This window comes from Salvelinus namaycush, chromosome 8, assembly GCF_016432855.1.
Source record: "Salvelinus namaycush isolate Seneca chromosome 8, SaNama_1.0, whole genome shotgun sequence".
NCBI lineage: Eukaryota > Metazoa > Chordata > Actinopteri > Salmoniformes > Salmonidae > Salvelinus > Salvelinus namaycush.
This window is the reverse complement of record NC_052314.1, coordinates 1,622,455-1,641,909: the sequence shown is the minus strand read 5'-3', so window position 1 is coordinate 1,641,909 and position 19,455 is coordinate 1,622,455. Positions and strand designations below refer to the sequence as shown.

The 19,455-nt window shown below is 45.9% G+C and overlaps 1 protein-coding gene across 1 annotated transcript in view; it reads left to right on the top strand.

Moving 5' to 3' along the window:
- cntln (centlein, centrosomal protein) overlaps positions 1–19,455 on the top strand; it is a 143,468-nt gene that overhangs the window by 75,098 nt on the left and 48,915 nt on the right. Inside the window, exons 14-19 of the mRNA XM_038999095.1 lie at positions 1,948–2,048; positions 5,346–5,437; positions 7,055–7,620; positions 11,705–11,747; positions 12,648–12,723; positions 13,077–13,330. Of these exons, the coding sequence (XP_038855023.1) occupies positions 1,948–2,048; positions 5,346–5,437; positions 7,055–7,620; positions 11,705–11,747; positions 12,648–12,723; positions 13,077–13,330 (1,132 nt within the window). The remainder of the gene's footprint in view (positions 1–1,947; positions 2,049–5,345; positions 5,438–7,054; positions 7,621–11,704; positions 11,748–12,647; positions 12,724–13,076; positions 13,331–19,455) is intronic.

Sequence of the window (19,455 nt, the reverse complement as noted above, 5' to 3'; positions counted from 1 at the left end):
TTGAGAGGGAGAGCAGATACAGTAGAAGGTGATCTAGTTGGGTTGAGGAGTAAGACAAGGTTTGCTTAGAGTGCTTCATAGTACTGTCACTTATGATGTCTTTTTAGGACCTAAGGACAGTCATCTACCGGTAGCCGCCTTCAAGGGAATGTGTCTCTGTCTGCTTACTTGTGTGTGGCGTATTGGGCCACACACTGACTGCATCCATGTATTAGATATGTTTAGTATCTCTCCTATACTGGTCCTTTACTAGGGTGTCATGGTGGGAAACCAGAAGGTCCCCGGACACAAAACAAACCCCCATCTGGATTCTAATCCGGGATCACTGAGAGAAACATGTTCCTCCTTCAACAAAACAGAGTGTCTTCAATATGAACTTGGGTGTCACGTCGATACGGCCGGCATCGGACAAGGCGTAAAAGAGAAACATTAGAAGAAATTGGCCCGTTCCACACGCGGCATATTTCAATTAATTTGTCCCATTAACGGGCTGTATGGATACATAATAGTATTCTCAGGGCAGTGCTGGGAGCTGGAGCCTGCATCGACTGCAGCTCATTTCTAGAGGAAAATCTATAGTGAAGCAGTGACACGTATCCATCTGCATTGTCTCTGTCTCACCCCCCAGAGAGGGTCATTTGTGGACTTATTTAAGCTGTGGGTACGTTAGCCCATTCATCTGTCATTATATCTTATTGTCCAGAAGGAACCTGCAAGTATTTAGTTAGACAGTATATACCATGTGTATCCTGTACATACGACTAATTCAACTTGAAACTAGGCCTTGATTCGCACCGTATTACTGTGGTGAACCCTGAGCCATTTCACACACCTCAAGCCTACTAACTAACTTATCCCTAACCGAGAACTACTCACATTTTATTGCCAACTACCGGTAAGAACATTTAGCAGTCCATGTTTATGTACGTGAAGACATCATTGGAGGAAGAACGGAACAGAACGGAACACTAGAAGGCCCTCGCCATGTGTGTTTACTAACAGAACCAGGGTCCAAGCTGACACGACCACACTAGCACTCATATGGCGCTGGTCTGGAGGTGTGTAAGGTTTCATTACTGGACTGTTCCATGCTCCTAGTTGAACCTGTATTACAATAGCCACCAGTCAGTCAGTCAGTCAGTCAGGAAAAGGAAATCAGGCTGAGTGATGCCACTGGAACAGTAACAGTAGTTCACACAGACAGTGTTTCTCTCTCTGGCTTCTCCATCTCCCCGGATGCTTGGGGCTGTGGAGGGAAGGGGCGGGGAACGAGGTGTGTGTTTTCAGGTGCGACGGTCTCAGCGGGACCTATACCCGTATCCTCCACAGACTTCTTTTTGGGTCCTAATAATAACTTGAAAGTGCAAGAGTCTCGAGCATGGCTCCTTTCCTCTTAATTAGCCTTTAGCGGGAATCAAGCTAATCGCAGAGAGTTAATTGGGCTCATACACACGTCACACACACACACACACACACACACACACACACACACACACACACACACACACACACACACACACACACACACACACACACACACACACACACACACACACACACACACACACACGCGCACACACATTGTACCTCCTTACCTGGGTTTCATGTTTCTTGTCACTTTGATTTCCACATGAATTAAATTCAGCCTTAATTAGCTAGTCTTCCTCTTCACATTAATCATCTCGGTATCGTAGAGGAGGATTTGATGCCACGGTTGTCAGGTTAAAAGTAAAATGGAGGCGTCACATATAGGAGGCGTCACATAATGGTTGTAATGTGGAATTAGAAGTGGCATTTACAGGAATGTAACAAGATGTTCCCTTTCCTTGGGTCCAGGTGTGTTGAGAGAAGAGGAGCACAAGTCTGACACAGAACTGCCCTTCCTGTCACTAAAGTCTTGAAGAAAAATGTTGTTTTTTAAGTGTTTTTTGATGTGTGTGGTGGTAGGACTAACCTAGAGGAGGAGCTGGATGTGTTGCGTGTCCAGGCTGCTATGGACCGGGCCACTGTACAGGAGCTGAGGCTGTGTCTTCAGAACGAACAACAAGGTGAGCCTTTTCACTTCCACACCATAGAGTTGGAAAGAAAGCCCACCCAGTGTTTGCTCAGGATTATAATCAATTGGCTGATCCGTCTTGCTGAAAATGGAATTGTGTGACCCTCGTTATAATATTAGAAGTCCCATCCAGTGAAATGATGAATGCATTCAATTGTGCTGTCCATGCTAAAAAAGGCTTTGTGGCAAGTGTTCCCTCTATCCAACTCTATGATCCACACTCTCGTCTAGAGGCTGATTGACAGATCAGAACCCCATCAAGCTGTTTTGCCCCATTTCTCCTTGTCTGAAAGAATGTGTCCTCCATTGGTTTTCATTCTCAAGCGTGCTGTAGGTATGAAGCAACACCCCTGGATAGTGTCTTTAGGCTGAACAAGTCAAAGAGGAAACACTGAATGAGGGGTGGGTTTAAAAGCTCATGTTCTATCATAGTTTTGAATGAAAACACAATTTATAATGTATAAGTACTATCTCTCTATATGTCATGTATATCGAAATATCAAATTACTTTATTCTTGCTATGTAACTACTGTAAAAAACAACAACAACAACATATATATAATGTGTGTAGAATGTACATGTAACAACAAAAGAATAAGCTGTAAAAACAATGTTCATTTTTTCCCAGAAGAGGGGGGGTGGTGGTGTAAGGGCCCCCCCCAAAAAACACTGAATAACGGCACATATGTTGGTTTAACATACGTAGGTCGAACATCTGTTAAACGGTAGTGTTCTGACGTGCTTGTAATGTTGTACCTCCTCAGCTACTTTTTTTGTGGGGGTTGAACACCACATCTTCAGTGGAATTAACTGGACAATTCAATTAAAGCCTGATCAACCTGTTCTAAATTGACTGGGATATCAAAAAGAAGGCATCTTCTTTGCATAGTGCATACCTCCCCTCCTAATCATAGAACGTGCATCAATTTTCTCTGTGTCCCAAATGGCACCCTATTCCCTACATATTGCACTACCTTTTATCATAGTAATATGTGCTGGTCAAAAGTAGTGCACTATATAGGGAAAAGGGTGCCATTTGGGACTCCCAATCTATATCGCTTTGTCAAATACTGAATAACCTACTACAGTGGCCCTTTTTAATTAACGAGTTCAATAACCAATCTGTTCTCCATCACTTTAATTTACCTGATGATTAATGATGGTGTCTGTCGGCCAAATGCAAAACCAGGGCTACAAAGGATGCCACTAATTAAGATGGCGGATCCCATTGACAATCAATGGCATAATCAGAAAAGCTGAGAGACTGGCTTTGAAAGTAATGGTTTAACATTGTATCCTGTCTGTCACCCAATCAACCAAATTAGGAGACCTATAATCTCTACACTGCACCACCTGAGTGAAAGCACGGCTGCAGCCACAGAATGTTTATGATTTATACTTCTACATTTCACTTCATAATAACGTAAAGGCCCAATCCCTTTTTTGAAAACTGTCTATAAATATCACAGTTTGGCCCTTTTAAGTTAATCCCAAGGATTGATTGTGACTAAAGTGATTATGTAATTAATTGACATACAAGATGTAAATTGAAATTGCTAACTCTGAGGCCAGCTCATCATAAACCAACACTGTAGCAGCTCAAATCAGGCGCTGGCAACACAAACCCAGAGATCCATAGAACACGTTTACAAGCTGCCACGGAATTGACTCTTGCGGAACCCCTCTGACCCGATCAAAGGGAGAGAAAGGTTCAAGCAGCAACCCAACCCAACCCCATCCCAATCCCGCTAACGAAAGCAAACAGATGAAAGACAGCGCTCCGTGGCGGAGACCTTTGTGGCTCGGCCCGTAAGGGGCGGGAGACAGAGGCGCGGAGGAGGAGGTGATGGGGTTGAGAAGACATTTGAGCCGTTAGACGTTAATGAATGCTGTAGCATTGGGACCTCCTCCAAAGCAAAGTGACTAGAGAGCCACTGACTCCCTCCATATCAAGGTACTAGTGCCGAGGTGCCAACCCCCCAGCCACCCCCCAGCCCGGGCGCGAGCGGGATAATTGTCTCCCTATCTGGTTATGTACACAGCGCTGCACGGCAGCCCTCGCTTATTTGGGCTCTGGTCTGATTGGATGTGACAAGTCGGCGGAGACAAAAGAGACGGCTAATTTGAAGTAACAAACTTCCCTTTCCTTTCCATGGCCATGCAAAGGAGAATGGAGGGAGGAGCAAAGGAGAAGAGTGGCTCCACCTCTTTCTTTCTCTCCCTCTCGCTCTCTCGCCTCTTTCTCCTGCATCTCACGACAAAAGGTCAACTGACCTGAAAAGTCGAGTGCCTGAATATTTAACATTTTCAACCTTATCTGACAAATGAGTTTCCTTGTACCGCCATGAAAGTTTAACAAGAAGGAGTGAAGGGAGGCGGAAAAGTTTTGTCTTCGTTATTATTTTGCCTCAACCTTTTTATTTTAATTTTTGGGGTCAAAAAAGAGGGTAGTTCGCACACAAAACAGACAAACTCCTATTCCTTTTGTGATTTTTAAATGTATTTTTTCTCGCTTGTAGCAGCAGGGGAATCTACTCGCATACTTGTTCTTCGTCTTCTTCACCGGTGAATGTTAGAAACATAATAATGACTTGTTGAACTGCTCCCAATAAAGGCAGATTTTATTCGTTGGAGGGGAGTTATTCTACTGGGTGTGGATGCATGGTGGGCTACAAAGCAAGCAGGGCAGCCAGGGTTTGTGTGTTCACAGGGGAGTTGAACATTTCTCTACGTTTGTTTAAGATCTCCAGGGGTGAGGGGGTTGTGTTTTCACCCATGTCTGCTTTTGATTGAACATCCTAGTGGGATGCTTAGATAAAATATAAGACCTGTATTATTAGTGGTGCTTGATAAAGACTATGTCCTATGGTTTTAGAATGGAAATGGATATTCTAGGGTAGGTTTATTGATTCTAATCCCCTAATATGACAAATCACTGTCTTCAATTGCTCTTTGCGTTGTCATTTTATAATGGTTTTAGATTTCTGAATAATTGCCAAAGTGATATAATTTAGAGCTCTTGTCTTGAACTTACATGGAGGATTCAAAGGTTGACAGTCAGACACTGGCAAGTCATGTGTTCTTTTCTGACACTATTTTCAGAAAAGAACAAGTAGCCTACAAGAATAGGCTTACGGCGTGAAAAGAAATCAATTAGACATAATTAATAAAAATTGATTTAATAATATCTTTTTTTCCTCTTTTCCATCTACCTATGTGGCTGGCTGAAAGGAAGCAGACACGTGTCTTGTCTTCATGTCACAATAACATGCTTTGTCCTCGTTGGCAGAGCTTCTTCACAAAGTGGCAGCCGATCCGAAGGTCAAGAACAGCACTCCCAAAAAGCCCTCTGCCGAGAGAGTGGAGCAGTCGCTGAAGAAGGTACAGTAAAGTGCTCTTTGTCACCGCCAATAAAAGAAACCCGGCAAGACAAAAGTCTTCCTCACCACAATACCTACTTAAGTAATTCTGTAAAACTGAAGTAGGGAGAAAAATACTGTCTCGGCTCTTGGAAGTTTTATGTGGATGTTTTGTTGTTGAGCAGGCATTTTTCTGGTCAAAATAACAATTAGAAAAACATATTTTAAAATTATTCAATGTCTGCTAGTGGTTGCAAAGGCTTTCCTCTGAGAACTACAAAACAACCACAAATCATGTTTTTTAAATGACTTCTTCCCAGGCCCCATCACTCACTATGAGTGTGATAATCCTCCACAATGACGTTGGTGAAGTGCCGTTCGGGGGATGTTAAGAGGGGATGTAAAAGCGTGCTCATACGCCCATAACAGTCATGCAGTGGTATGTTGAAGAGGATTGAGAGGGACACAGGGAACTATTTTAACGGGGAATTAAATTGTTCCGGAATCATTTCTAGCAGATGATGCCAAGGCGTCTAGCGCCAACAAATGCCATATGGCGGGTGGTTTAATGGAGACTGTCATGGCATCTATTACAGAGTGACAGTACCATGTTAGTATAATAACCAACAGGGGTCGGGAGAGGAGGGAGGGGAGGAGAGGAGCAGCACTCATTTATGCTATCCAGACATGGTGGGTAATGGAAAGACATTTTGGGGAGGCCCGGTGAGGAGCATGCACTGTGTGTGTGTGTGCGTGAAATTTTACATGTCGCCCCATCTCACTGTAAGTCGAGGATCAGGCGGACCGGGAAGCCGCCCTAATTTTGTTTGAATGGTACCGTGCTGCTTAAGCAGAGGGCAGAGCCGTGCCCAATAAAAGAGAGCGATTGCCTGGGGGTATAGCTACACCCAGCAGGTATCCACTGTTCTGTTTAACCGTTTCCACCAAAGAGACAAAGGGGTGGTCCTGTTTTTAGTGTTTAGTGATAGGTGACTGGTCGGGGGTCTAGCAGTCAGATGTCTGTAGCCTCTCTAGGAGGGGGGGGGGCTAGCAGTCAGATGTCTGTAGCCTCTCTAGGAGGGGGGGGGGGGGGGGCTAGCAGTCAGATGTCTGTAGCCTCTCTAGGAGGGGGGGGTGGGGCTAGCAGTCAGATGGCTGTAGCCTCTCTAGGAGGGGGGGGGCTCAGTCGGAATTGGAGTGTTTACATTTCAGTAATTTAGCAGATGCTCTTATCCAGAGCTTATAGGAGCAATTAGGGTTCAGTGCCTTGCGCAAGGGCACATCGACAGATTTTTCAGCTAGTCGGCTCGGGGATTCGACCCAGCAACCTTTTGGTTACTGGCCCAAAATTCTTAACCACTAGGCTACCTGCCGCCGTGTTAATGGCCTAATGGTTTGTTTCAACCCTCTACTACCCTGGCCTGCACAGTTACTGCAAACACAGGTCAGAGTAGAGAGAAACACTGACACTACCCTGTTTTCGCAGTTCAAAGTTGACAGGATTTTTCTTGTTCGTCGCTTGTTTTAAGACATTTACAGTGAATAGAAGGTCCATTAACTCTACATGGCAGAGTACATAGAGTGGTATGACTGGGAGGTTAGTTTTGGTCCTAATGAACACTCAATGATCACCATATAGATAGAACAGTTGGAGAGGAGGACGGTGTCCATGGAGCAGGAGACCGAGAGGCTGAGGGAGGACAACCAGGACCTCCAGGAGGCCAACACAGCTCTAACCCAGGACAAGGAGCACCTCCAGGGCTCTCTGGCCCGCCTCCGCACCCAGGGGGCTGCTCGCGACGAGGCAGCCCATGCCCAGGCACTCGCCCAGGGGGAAAGACACCGCGCCAAGACCCTGGCCCTGGAGACCCAGCTGGAGGGGGCCAGGAGGGAAGCCGGACGCACCCGGCAGCAGCTGCTCCGTCTCAGGCAGGAGCTGGGCATCCTGAGGGCGGCCCGGGACTTCAACAGGAGCCAGAGACAACCCAAGGCTAACATGCTAACAGGGCTGGCCGCAGCAGCCACAGCAGGGGGAGGAATAAGTGGAGGGGCATTAGCAAACAGCAAGGTCAAATTCAAAACAGGCATGCGACCCAGAGGCCCAGCGCGGCTGCACCGCCACCGAGCGGTTGGCCCCAATCAAGCCATCGGAGGAGGAGGCCGCAGCCCTGCTAGGGACGACTGGGAGGACATAAGCGCGGACAGGTACGACACACACACTTTCTCTCTCTCTCTCTCACCCCCTCATTATTTTCTAGGGGGGCTTAGCGGCATCGAGGGGACACCGTGCATATGCAAAGCGTAAGCAAATGGGTGATTGAATTTTCAGCGCCTGTCTAGTTGGTATTCAAGAGCCGATGGAGGGAGAGGGAGGAAAAATAAAAAAACGACTGTCAGATCCTTTGAAATATCCTGGGACGTCTTGCTCGGAGCTTATTGACTGAAATTTGCATGCAAAATTAGCCACCTCTGCACACAGAGTTGAACTGGTGCTAAGAAAGCACGACACTTGCTATGATAAGGGCCCAAAACTTGATATGATAAGGGCCCGACACTTGATATGATAAGGGCCCGACACTTGATATGATAAGGGCCCGACACTTGATATCTTCCAGTGATGCAGTCATGAGGCCTGAGAATTGACAGTTTGGCAGCTTGATTTAATTTACCGGTCCTTTGCATATTCACCCCTCTCGTGACAGCAACCTAAGACATTCCCAGGCATAGGTTCCCCCCACCACCCCAACCCCAGTCAGTTCCGTTATCTTGTGACATGTCGATTCAGGATGTGCGCAACCGTTTTTTGCTCCCCACACGAACCCCCTCTCATTCCTCTCCTCTCCTTAATTTAGTTGGATAAATTTTGAATGACCCTCCTCGGCTCGCTACCAGATGTCTACAAGCTGTTTAACACTCTCCAAATTAAGAACCATCTACAGTAATTATTTCATGTATGTTTTATGCTAAAAAGCCACTGAGCTAATGTTTATTGAGTGATGGTTGGGATGATTTGATTTCAAACACCGGCTACCTGCACTGCTGGCTGATGTTCATTTCTCACAGAGACTCTCTCCCCCCCCCCTCCAGCATTAGCCTAGCTTCACTACACGCACGCACGCACGCACACACACACACACACACACACACACACACACACACACTCTTCTCACACACCTCACCTCACCTCTCCCATGACTAATTCATCTCACTGAAACCTTGGTTACTCACACGGGGACGTTGAAACCTAACAGTGGCTGTATAAACCTATGGCATGTTTCTCCCTTGTCCCTAATGTGTCTAATAAGCAGCCGTAAGATACAGTCTTAACCTAAAAGGGGGACTTAAATAAAGACGTCTTAGTTAAGTTACCTGTCAGTTGAGGTGCAGTGCTGTTAAAGCCTTCTGTGTCTCTCTTGTCTCAATATTATTATGCCTATAGATGCTTGGGAAAATGTGGCTTTTCATCCTGCAGAGAATTTGTTAAATACCAACAAAATGAAGATATCAGACTCGTTAAATAAGTGACTGACAAGCGCCTTCCTCCGTCTTGGTTTCTGACTGTTCTTCTCACTGCCTCTGGCTCAACTTGTGGTTAGAAAGTTTCAGGAAGAAGTACCTTAAGGCTGGCGGACATTTTGAATTTTGACCACATCAGCAGTTTGTTTGGAGAGCAGAGCAGGGCTGAGGCAGGGGCCTCCGGGAGAGTACTGTAGGGGCTAGCAGGAGGTATCTGGTATACAATATATAGTACACACACACACACAGCCTGTCTCCCGAAGCAAGGCAGCCATGACACGACCAGCACACTGTCCTGTCCACTCAGCACATCTGAGACTGATGGAATAGTAGAAGTGCCCTAAACGGGGGGGATGCCCTGCCACAGCGTATAAGATACAGTGATACAGCTCACTCCCTGACAAGGTGATCACCCCCACCCTGGCTGAGTGAGTGATTCAGCCCAAAGGCAGTAAGCAGGCAGGTTAAATTTATTTTTATTTTTTTTAACATTTCACCTTTATTTAACCAGGTAGGCTAGTTGAGAACAAGTTCTCATTTACAACTGCGACCTGGCCAAGATAAAGCAAAGCAGTTCGACACATACAACAACACAGAGTTACACATGGAATAAACAAACATACGATGAATAAGATGAATGTAATAATAAATTATAATAATAAGATGAATGTGCAAGTAGAGCTACTGGGGTGCAAAGGAGCAAGATAAATAAATAAATACAGTATGGGGATGAGGTAGTTGGATGGGCTATTTACAGATGGGCTATGTACAGGTGCAGAGATCTGTGAATTGCTCTGACAACTGGTGCTTAATGCTAGTGAGGGAGATATGAGTCTACCAGCTTCAGTGATTTTTGCAGTTCGTTCCAGTCATTGGCAGCAGAGAACTGGATGGAAAGGCGGCCAAAGGAGGAATTGGCTTTGGGGATGACCAGTGAGATATACCTGCTGGACCGGGTGCTACGGGTGGGTGCTGCTATGGTGACCAGTGAGCTGAGATAAGGCGGGGCTTTACCTAGCAAAGACTTGTAGATGACCTGGAGCCAGTGGGTTTGGCGACGAGTATGAAGCTGTTCCAGCCAACGAGAGCGCACAGGTCGCAGTGGTGGGTAGTATATGGGGCCTTAGTGACAAAACGGATGGCACTGTGATAGACTGCATCCAATTTGTTGAGTAGAGTGTTGGAGGCTATTTTGTAAATGACATCGCCGAAGTCGAGGATCGGTAGGATAGTCAGTTTTATGAGGGTATGTTTGGCAGCATGAGTGAAGGATGCTTTGTTGTGAAATAGAAAGCCGATTCTAGATTTAATTTTGGATTGGAGATGCTTAATGTGAGTCTGGAAGGAGAGTTTACAGTCTAACCAGACACCTAGGTATTTGTAGTTGTCCACGTATTCTAAGTCAGAACCGTCCAGAGTAGTGATGCTAGACGGGTGGGCAGGTGCGGGCAGCGATCGGTTGAAGAGCATGCATTTAGTTTTACTTGCATTTAAGGGCAGTCGGAGGCCACGGAAGGAGAGTTGTATGGCATTGAAGCTCGTCTGTAGGTTAGTTAAGACAGTGTCCGAAGATGGGCCAGAAGTATACAGAATGGTGTCGTCTGCGTAGAGGTGGATCAGAGAATCACCAGCAGCGAGAGCGACATCATTGATATATACAGAGAAGAGAGTCGGCCCGAGAATTGAAGGTAAAGACAGGCTATCTGAAATACCTGTCAATTACAACAGCATATCATGCAAATGCAGTCTATCCAATACATCCAGCATACTGTTATAGTGAGGACTTGACTTGTATCCACATGGTTGGTTTGTATTGAAGTAGTTATTTATTCCCCTTCCTGTTGCATTGATTACATACAGTATTCAAACTATTACTTTGGTATGGTATTGTAGGCTAAATGCCTCTCTGGTGCAGGTGTGTGGTGTACTGGAATGTTCAGTGCTCAGCACAGTCTGTCAGTAGGCCAGTCTTGGGCCTTAGTGGCTGGGTCCAGTCCTTTCTCCCTCCAGCCCCAGGCCCCAGCTCTAGCCTCCACCCCCAGCCTGCGCCCCCCAGCCCTGGGGCCTCTGGTCTGTCATGTGGGAAGGCTGATGGTGATGTGGAGGTCTTTACCTCTGCTGCTCTCACCGCCCCACGTTAATAAAACCCACAGCGTAAATGTCACTGACTTCCACGTCAAAGGTCACTGTCGATAACGGGGGAGGTGGGTGGGTAGGGAGTGGAGGTGTGCGTGTCTCCGAAACCCTTACTGCACGTCCGTCCATCAGATGGGCTCGTCTCGTCGGTGCTCAGCCATGCCACTCACACACGTCTGTCACACAGATCGCACTAATGAAGGCCACAGCAGTCTGCATACATGTTGATACACACCGTAGCACAACTGATGAGGTGGAATTCATTCAGGTCATTTCCAGGAATTGAGGAAATACATTCAGGAATTAAATGGCACATGGAATGAGATGGAGAAAACAATACTCTGCTTGATGGTAAATGGAACATTGGATATATACATTGTTATTGAACTTCCATACATGCAAATTTGAAATATTACTGTGTTAATACATATTCACAGTCTCTCTCTTTTTCCCACCCCTCTCTGTCTCTCTCTCTCTCGCTCTTTCTCTCTGTCTCTCTCTGTCTGTCTCTCTCTCTCGGTCTCTCTCTCTCTCTCTCTCTCTCTCTCTCTCTCTCTCTCTCTCTCTCTCTCTCTCTCTCTCTCTCTGTCTCTGTCTCTGTCTCTGTCTCTCTCTATGTCTCTCTCTCTCGTGACAGTGGAGAGGAGTACTCTGACAGCCTGGACAGTCACCCAGTCAAGGTGGGTCCATTTGGAGAAGTCTTATCTATTCTTCCATTCACTATAACCTCCATTCAATCGACTAACAAGTATTTACGCATAATGTGGAATTGAAATAGTTCATTGAATTGTTGATTTCATTTCTGGAGAGTTTGTAATCGGTGAGTCAGTCAGGATGTTGCCTGGGTTTGGCCTATAGCCATGTGAAGCCTATATTACACAGTGCAGTTGCTACTCTGTGCTCTACCTGGCTGTAGGCTCTGCCTCCTCTGTTCTTCCTTCCTCCTCCACCCAATGAAATCAATAGTCCAGGTTTTTCTGTACTTGTTTTTGTCCATTGTCAACTCCTTCACTGTAATACCTGGCAGCTATTCACCAAAGGGATGTTCTGTAGGCTCTTCTATCTGTCAAATCAGATCCCTCAGTCAGCCACTCCACATGCCCCTCCGCCTGCCCTGCCCATCAGCTCCGCCCAGCCTCATCGCCATGACAGTGGAGCCACGCGCGCTGTGTCACAAATCAAAGGGCTTCCGGAAGGCTCCATGTGATCAAACCAGCCCGTGATTAAACCATACCGGTGCTCTGGGGGGAAGGGCTTTGATGTGACTACAAACGCTCTCAGGCGGTGTCACACACACACACACACACACCGTGGGGCACAGGGGCAAGGGGGTGAGTGAGCCCGGGGGTGTTTCATCAGGCACCTGTCAAGAGTTGTGGAGGTGTAGAGTTGCGTTCGAGTCGACGTGTGTTGTATTAAACACGTTGCGCCGCATTACGGCTCGGTGTGATTTGTCGCATCGCGTTAAACGCCACATGCTGTGATTCCTGTGTGACACGACGCGGACGTCAACCTGTTGTGCTGCATTAAACGGCAGTGTTTAAAAGAGTTTCAAAACATTTTGGTTTGTCTTTTTCCAGTCACACAGGTACGCAGCCGCCTCAGAACAGCCAGCGGAAGAATTCTCCAGAACGCAGCCCGATGTTCCGAACCAAGGTAGCAACAACACGTTTTCATGTTTCACTCAGATTTTCACAAAACTTTATCAACTATTTAGGGGGGGACACCAAAACACACACACTATCGGAAGCAACACCTGATACAAAACAAGATTCTGTTCTCTACACTGTTGTATCGGTTATATATGGAATGGCTTAGTCAGTCTGATAGAGTAACACACGTACACACACACACGTACACACACACACACACACACAAACACACATACGTACACACACACACGTTTGATAACTCTCAGCAGCAAAAATCTAAATGGGGATTGTAAGTGTGTTCACCGCTCTCTTGTACATGAACACTCTGAGGAACGCACTGTGTTCTCCTCTTGTTAGGATATAAACAGAGGGAGCCGGGGGAGGAAGGAGGGAAGAGACGGAGTGAGAGGAAGAGGAGGAAGGCCCAGAGGTGCGGCTGCTGCGCTCCCGCCTCACTGCGCGGGCGCATTCTGGCGCTCCAGCGCCATCTCGCCGTTCTACAGACCGCCCGGCGTGATGCCCAGCGCTCCTCCCAGGAGCTGCGAGACGCCAACGAGAAGATCACGTCGCAGCTCGCCCAGAGACTGAACGTCAGCAAGCAGTTATCACAGGTACCACAGACCAGAAGAGGGGAGGACAGGCACAGAAAGAGTGGAACAAACAGAAGAGAAGGAGGGGTAGGGAAAGATAAGCAGGGGGGTTGGTACAGTAACTGGGAACAAGGAACAGAAGAGAAGGAGGGGTAGGGAAAGATAAGCAGGGGGGTTGGTACTGTAACTGGGAACAAGGAACAGAAGAGAAGGAGGGGTAGGGAAAGATAAGCAGGGGGGTTGGTACAGTAACTGGGAACAAGGAACTGAAGGGAAGGTGGGGTAGGGAAAGATAAGCAGGGGGGTTGGTACAGTAACTGGGAACAAGGAACAGAAGAGAAGGAGGGGTAGGGAAAGATAAGCAGGGGGGTTGGTACAGTAACTGGGAACAAGGAACAGAAGAGAAGGAGGGGTAGGGAAAGATAAGCAGGGGGGTTGGTACAGTAACTGGGAACAAGGAACAGAAGAGAAGGAGGGGTAGGGAAAGATAAGCAGGGGGGTTGGTACAGTAACTGGGAACAAGGAACAGAAGAGAAGGAGGGGTAGGGAAAGATAGGCAGGGGGGTTGGTACAGTAACTGTGAACAAGGAACAGAAGAGGAGGAGGGGTAGGGAAAGATAAGCAGGGGGGTTGGTACAGTAACTGGGAACAAGGAACAGAAGAGAAGGAGGGGTAGGGAAAGATAAGCAGGGGGGTTGGTACAGTAACTGGGAACAAGGAACTGAAGGGAAGGTGGGGTAGGGAAAGATAAGCAGGGGGGTTGGTACAGTAACGGAAAAAGGAACAGAAGAGAAGGAGGGGTAGGGAAAGATAAGCAGGGGGGTTGGTACAGTAATTGGGAACAAGGAACAGAAGAGAAGGAGGGGTAGGGAAAGATGAGCAGGGGGGTTGGTACAGTAACTGGGAACAAGGAACAGAAGAGAAGGAGAGGTAGGGAAAGATAAGCAGGGGGGTTGGTACAGTAATTGGGAACAAGGAACAGAAGAGAAGGAGGGGTAGGGAAAGATGAGCAGGGGGGTTGGTACAGTAACTGGGAACAAGGAACAGAAGAGAAGGAGAGGTAGGGAAAGATAAGCAGGGGGGTTTAAACAGTAACTGGGAACACGGAACAGAAGAGAAGGAGGGGTAGGGAAAGATGAGCAGGGGGGTTGGTACAGTAACTGGGAACAAGGAACAGAAGAGAAGGAGGGGTAGGGAAAGATAAGCAGGGGGGTTGGTACAGTAACTGGGAACAAGGAACAGAAGAGGAGGAGGGGAAGGGAAAGATAAGCAGGGGGGTTGGTACAGTAACTGGGAACAAGGAACAGAAGAGAAGGAGGGGTAGGGAAAGATAAGCAGGGGGGTTGGTACAGTAACTGGGAACAAGGAACAGAAGAGAAGGAGGGGTAGGGAAAGATAAGCAGGGGGGTTGGTACAGTAACTGTGAACAAGGAACAGAAGAGAAGGAGGGGTAGGGAAAGATAAGCAGGGGGGTTGGTACAGTAACTGGGAACAAGGAACAGAAGAGAAGGAGGGGTAGGGAAAGATAAGCAGGGGGGTTGGTACAGTAACTGGGAACAAGGAACAGAAGAGAAGGAGGGGTAGGGAAAGATAGGCAGGGGGGTTGGTACAGTAACTGTGAACAAGGAACAGAAGAGAAGGAGGGGTAGGGAAAGATAAGCAGGGGGGTTGGTACAGTAACTGTGAACAAGGAACAGAAGAGGAGGAGGGGTAGGGAAAGATAAGCAGGGGGGTTGGTACAGTAACTGGGAACAAGGAACAGAAGAGAAGGAGGGGTAGGGAAAGATAAGCAGGGGGGTTGGTACAGTAACTTGGAACAAGGAACAGAAGAGAAGGAGGGGTAGGGAAAGATAAGCAGGGGGGTTGGTACAGTAACTAGGAACAAGGAACAGAAGAGGAGGAGGGGTAGGGAAAGATAAGCAGGGGGGTTTGTACAGTAACTGGGAACAAGGAACAGAAGAGAAGGAGGGGTAGGGAAAGATAAGCAGGGGGGTTGGTACAGTAACTAGGAACAAGGAACAGAAGAGGAGGAGGGGTAGGGAAAGATAAGCAGGGGGGTTGGTACAGTAACTGGGAACAAGGAAGTTGTTATTTTTCTTTCCTCTTTTGTTTCTTCCTGTCTTTTCTTTTGTCTTTCGGTGTGTTTCTGGGGGCCCTATCCCTGGCTGCAGTGGGAGCAGCTCCTTTGCCCTTATCATGCTTAATAAGTGTGTGTCTGACAGGCCTGCCCTCGCCTGAGGAGGTCAGCACCACAGAGGAGCAGAGGAAGAGCCACAGAGCACTGAACACACTGCTGCAGTCTCCTGCAATACTGTACTATACCCTACTGACTACTATACTATACCCTACTGACTACTATACTATACCCTATTGACTACTATACTATACCCTACTGAATACTATACTATACCCTACTGACTACTATACTATACCATATTGACTACTATACTATACCCTACTGACTACAATACCCAATTGACTACTATACTATACCCTATTGACTACTATACCCTACTGACTACAATACCATATTGACTACTTTACTATACCCTATTGACTACTATAATATACCCTACTGAATACTATACTATACCCTACTGACTACAATACCATATTGACTACTTTACTATACCCTATTGACTACTATAATATACCCTACTGAATACTATACTATACCCTACTGACTACTATACTATACCATATTGACTACTATACTATACCCTACTGACTACAATACCCAATTGACTACTATACTATACCCTACTGAATACTATACTATACCCTCCTGCCTACTATACTATACTATACCCTACTGACTCCTATACTATACCCTACTGACTACAATACCCTATTGACTACTATACTATACCCTACTGAATACTATACTATACCCTACTGACTACAATACCCAATTGACTACTATACTATACCCTACTGAATACTATACTATACCCTCCTGCCTACTATACTATACCCTACTGACTCCTATACTATACCCTACTGACTACAATACCCTATTGACTACTATACTATACCCTACTGAATACTATACTATACCCTCCTGACTACTATACTACACCCTATTTACTACTATACCCTATTGACTACTATACCCTACTGAATACTATACTATACCCTCCTGACTACTATACTATACCTTACTGACTACTATACTATACCCTACTGACTACTATACTATTATATACCCTACTGACTATTATACTATACCCTACTGATTAGTATACTATATGCTACTGACTACTATACTATTCTATACCCTACTGACCACTATACTATAACCTACTGACTACTATACTATAATCGACTATACTATACCCTACTGACTGCTATATTATACTATACCCTACTGAGTACTATACTATACCCTACGGACTGCTATACTATACCCCACTGACTACTATACTATAATGTACTATACTATACCCTACTGACTGCTATATTATACTATACGATACCCTGCGGACTGATATACTATACTATACTCTATTGACTTCTATACTATAATGTACTATACTGACTACTATATTATTATACTATACCATACTGACTGCTATAATGTACTGTACTGACTACTATATTATTTTACTATACCCTACTGACTACTATATTATACTATACTGTACTATACTGACTACTATATTATTATACTATACCCTACTGACTACTATATTATACTATAATGTACTATACTGACTACTATATTCTTATACTATACCCTACTGACTACTATATTATACTTTACTGTTCTGACTACTATATTATTATACTATACCCTACTGACTACTAAATTATACTATAATGTACTGACTACTGTATACCCTACTGATTACTATATTTTTATACTATACCCTACTGACTACTATATTATACTATACCCTACTGACTACTATATTATACTATACTGTACCGACTACTATATTATACTATACCCTACTGCCTACTATATTTTATACTATACCCTACTGACTACTATATTATACTATACCCTACTGCCTACTATATTATTATACTATACCCTACTGACTACTATATTATACTATACTGTACTGACTACTATATTATTATACTATCCCCTACGGACTACTATACTATACCCTTCCGACTACTATATTTTATACTGTAATGTACGGACTACTATACTATACCCTGCTCACTACTATATTATACTATACCCTACTGACTACTATATTATACTATAATGTACTGACCACTATACTATACCCTACTGACTACTATATTATGCTGTAATGTACTGACTATTATACTATACCCTACTGACTACTATACTATACTGTACTGACTACTCTATTATTATACTATACTGTACTGACTCAACCAGCTAGTCTCTGAAACAGTGTCCTAGTGATATTTCTCAAACTGAATTCTTTGTTTGCTACATACAGTACTTCAGTCTGAGACTGCCATCGTTGATGTTGTTTGTGGGGACCTCAAAATGAAGGGTGTTGGATCATATCTTACCATTCAGAGTGTCAAAGCCAATGACAAATTTTCAAAATGGCGCTTTACCCACATGTGTTCTGGCTCTGGCCCAACCCATTGGTTTCTGGGACCAATCAGACTGTTTAAAATGGATTTCCGTTATAAAACTCGTCGGGGAGGTACTCAAATACAGACTCATTGCGGAGAAGAAACTAACATCCGTGGCGTGGTGTAGAGTTTGTGTAGCCAGGCAAATTCTTCCATGACCTGACCTCCTCTTTCGCTCTCTTTCACGGCCTCATACACATACACACACGTACTCTCTCTCACACACACACCAGGCCGTATGGTAGTTAGTGGGACTGGCAGGAAGCCCCTGTTGGGTAGGAGCAGGCAGAGCCCCGACCAGCCCCAACCCACTGGAGGCCTGATTAGGAGTGTGTGTGATACACACAGGTCAAAGAGCGCAGGAGCCCCGCTGCTCTGGAAGTGGCCTCCGGGTTCCGGCCCCTACCTAGCTATCGTAGAATAGAACAGCCAGGGCCCCGAGGAGACCTCAGACACTGGCTCTGCGGCATTAATGACACACACATACAAATGCACACACACACACACACACACACACACACACACACACACACACACACACACACACACACACATGCACAAACACCTAGAAACAGACACCACAGAGATAGACACACACACACTTTTCTCTGCTTGGGCTGACCAGAAAGAAACAGCAATAGCTGTCTTTTACTCCTGCAGTATTAATGCCACTGCAGCAGAAGTTGTCCAAGACTCTGAGCTCTCAGCTAGAAAACAGGGATCATTCCCCCTATAAAGGGCACAAGGTCCTGTGCTGTTGGCTGGTATCCGGCTGGCCCCTGCCTGCCTGCTAGCTTTCTGACTCAGAGTTCAAAACTCTGGCTCTAATTGGCTTAGCCCGGCGCCTCGGGGGCTGTCATGTGAAAAGGTATGATGACAGTGTCAGAGACCGAGAAGTAGAGCTACCTCGTTTGTTTGGCTCCTTAGTGGTGTCCTGTAGTTTCCTGTTACTTCAGTGAGAAGTTGTGTGTTATTGAAATGTGAATCAGGCTGTGTGTGTCTGTGTCTGTGAGGGAGAGAGCGAGCGAGAGGGGGAGAGGTAGCGAGCGAGAGGGGGAGGTAGAGAGACAAAGTGAGAGAAGTGGCGTACCCTTTCAGCCTAAGTGGAACATGTGTCTCTACAGCACAGTGACACTTTCATCAGTCAATCACACCACGCCAGCCACCTCATCCCCGCAGACCTCCCTGTCAGGAACCAGACTGCAATAGCTGTCAGAGACACACACACACAGAGAGAGAGACACACACTCACAGATACACACACACACACGGCAGAGTGCTTTGTTAGGTATTTCCACCCTGTTCCCTCTCCATAATTGCCGTCAGTCTGTAAAACGTGACCCTCTTAATGGTGCTCTCTGTTCCTTGACTTCTGTCTTTGTACTTTCTATTCAACAAGGTGGGAAGGAAATGAGAAAGAGAGAGTCTGTTAGGAAAATGAAGGATAATTAGGCTACGGGCGGGGACGTTGTCCTCTAACACTCTTTTCTTCTCCCTCTTTCCTCTCGTTTGAGGAACGAGGGAAGCGACAGAAGCTTAAGAGGAACCGCCTCTGGGTGACAGGTGAGATGTACTAC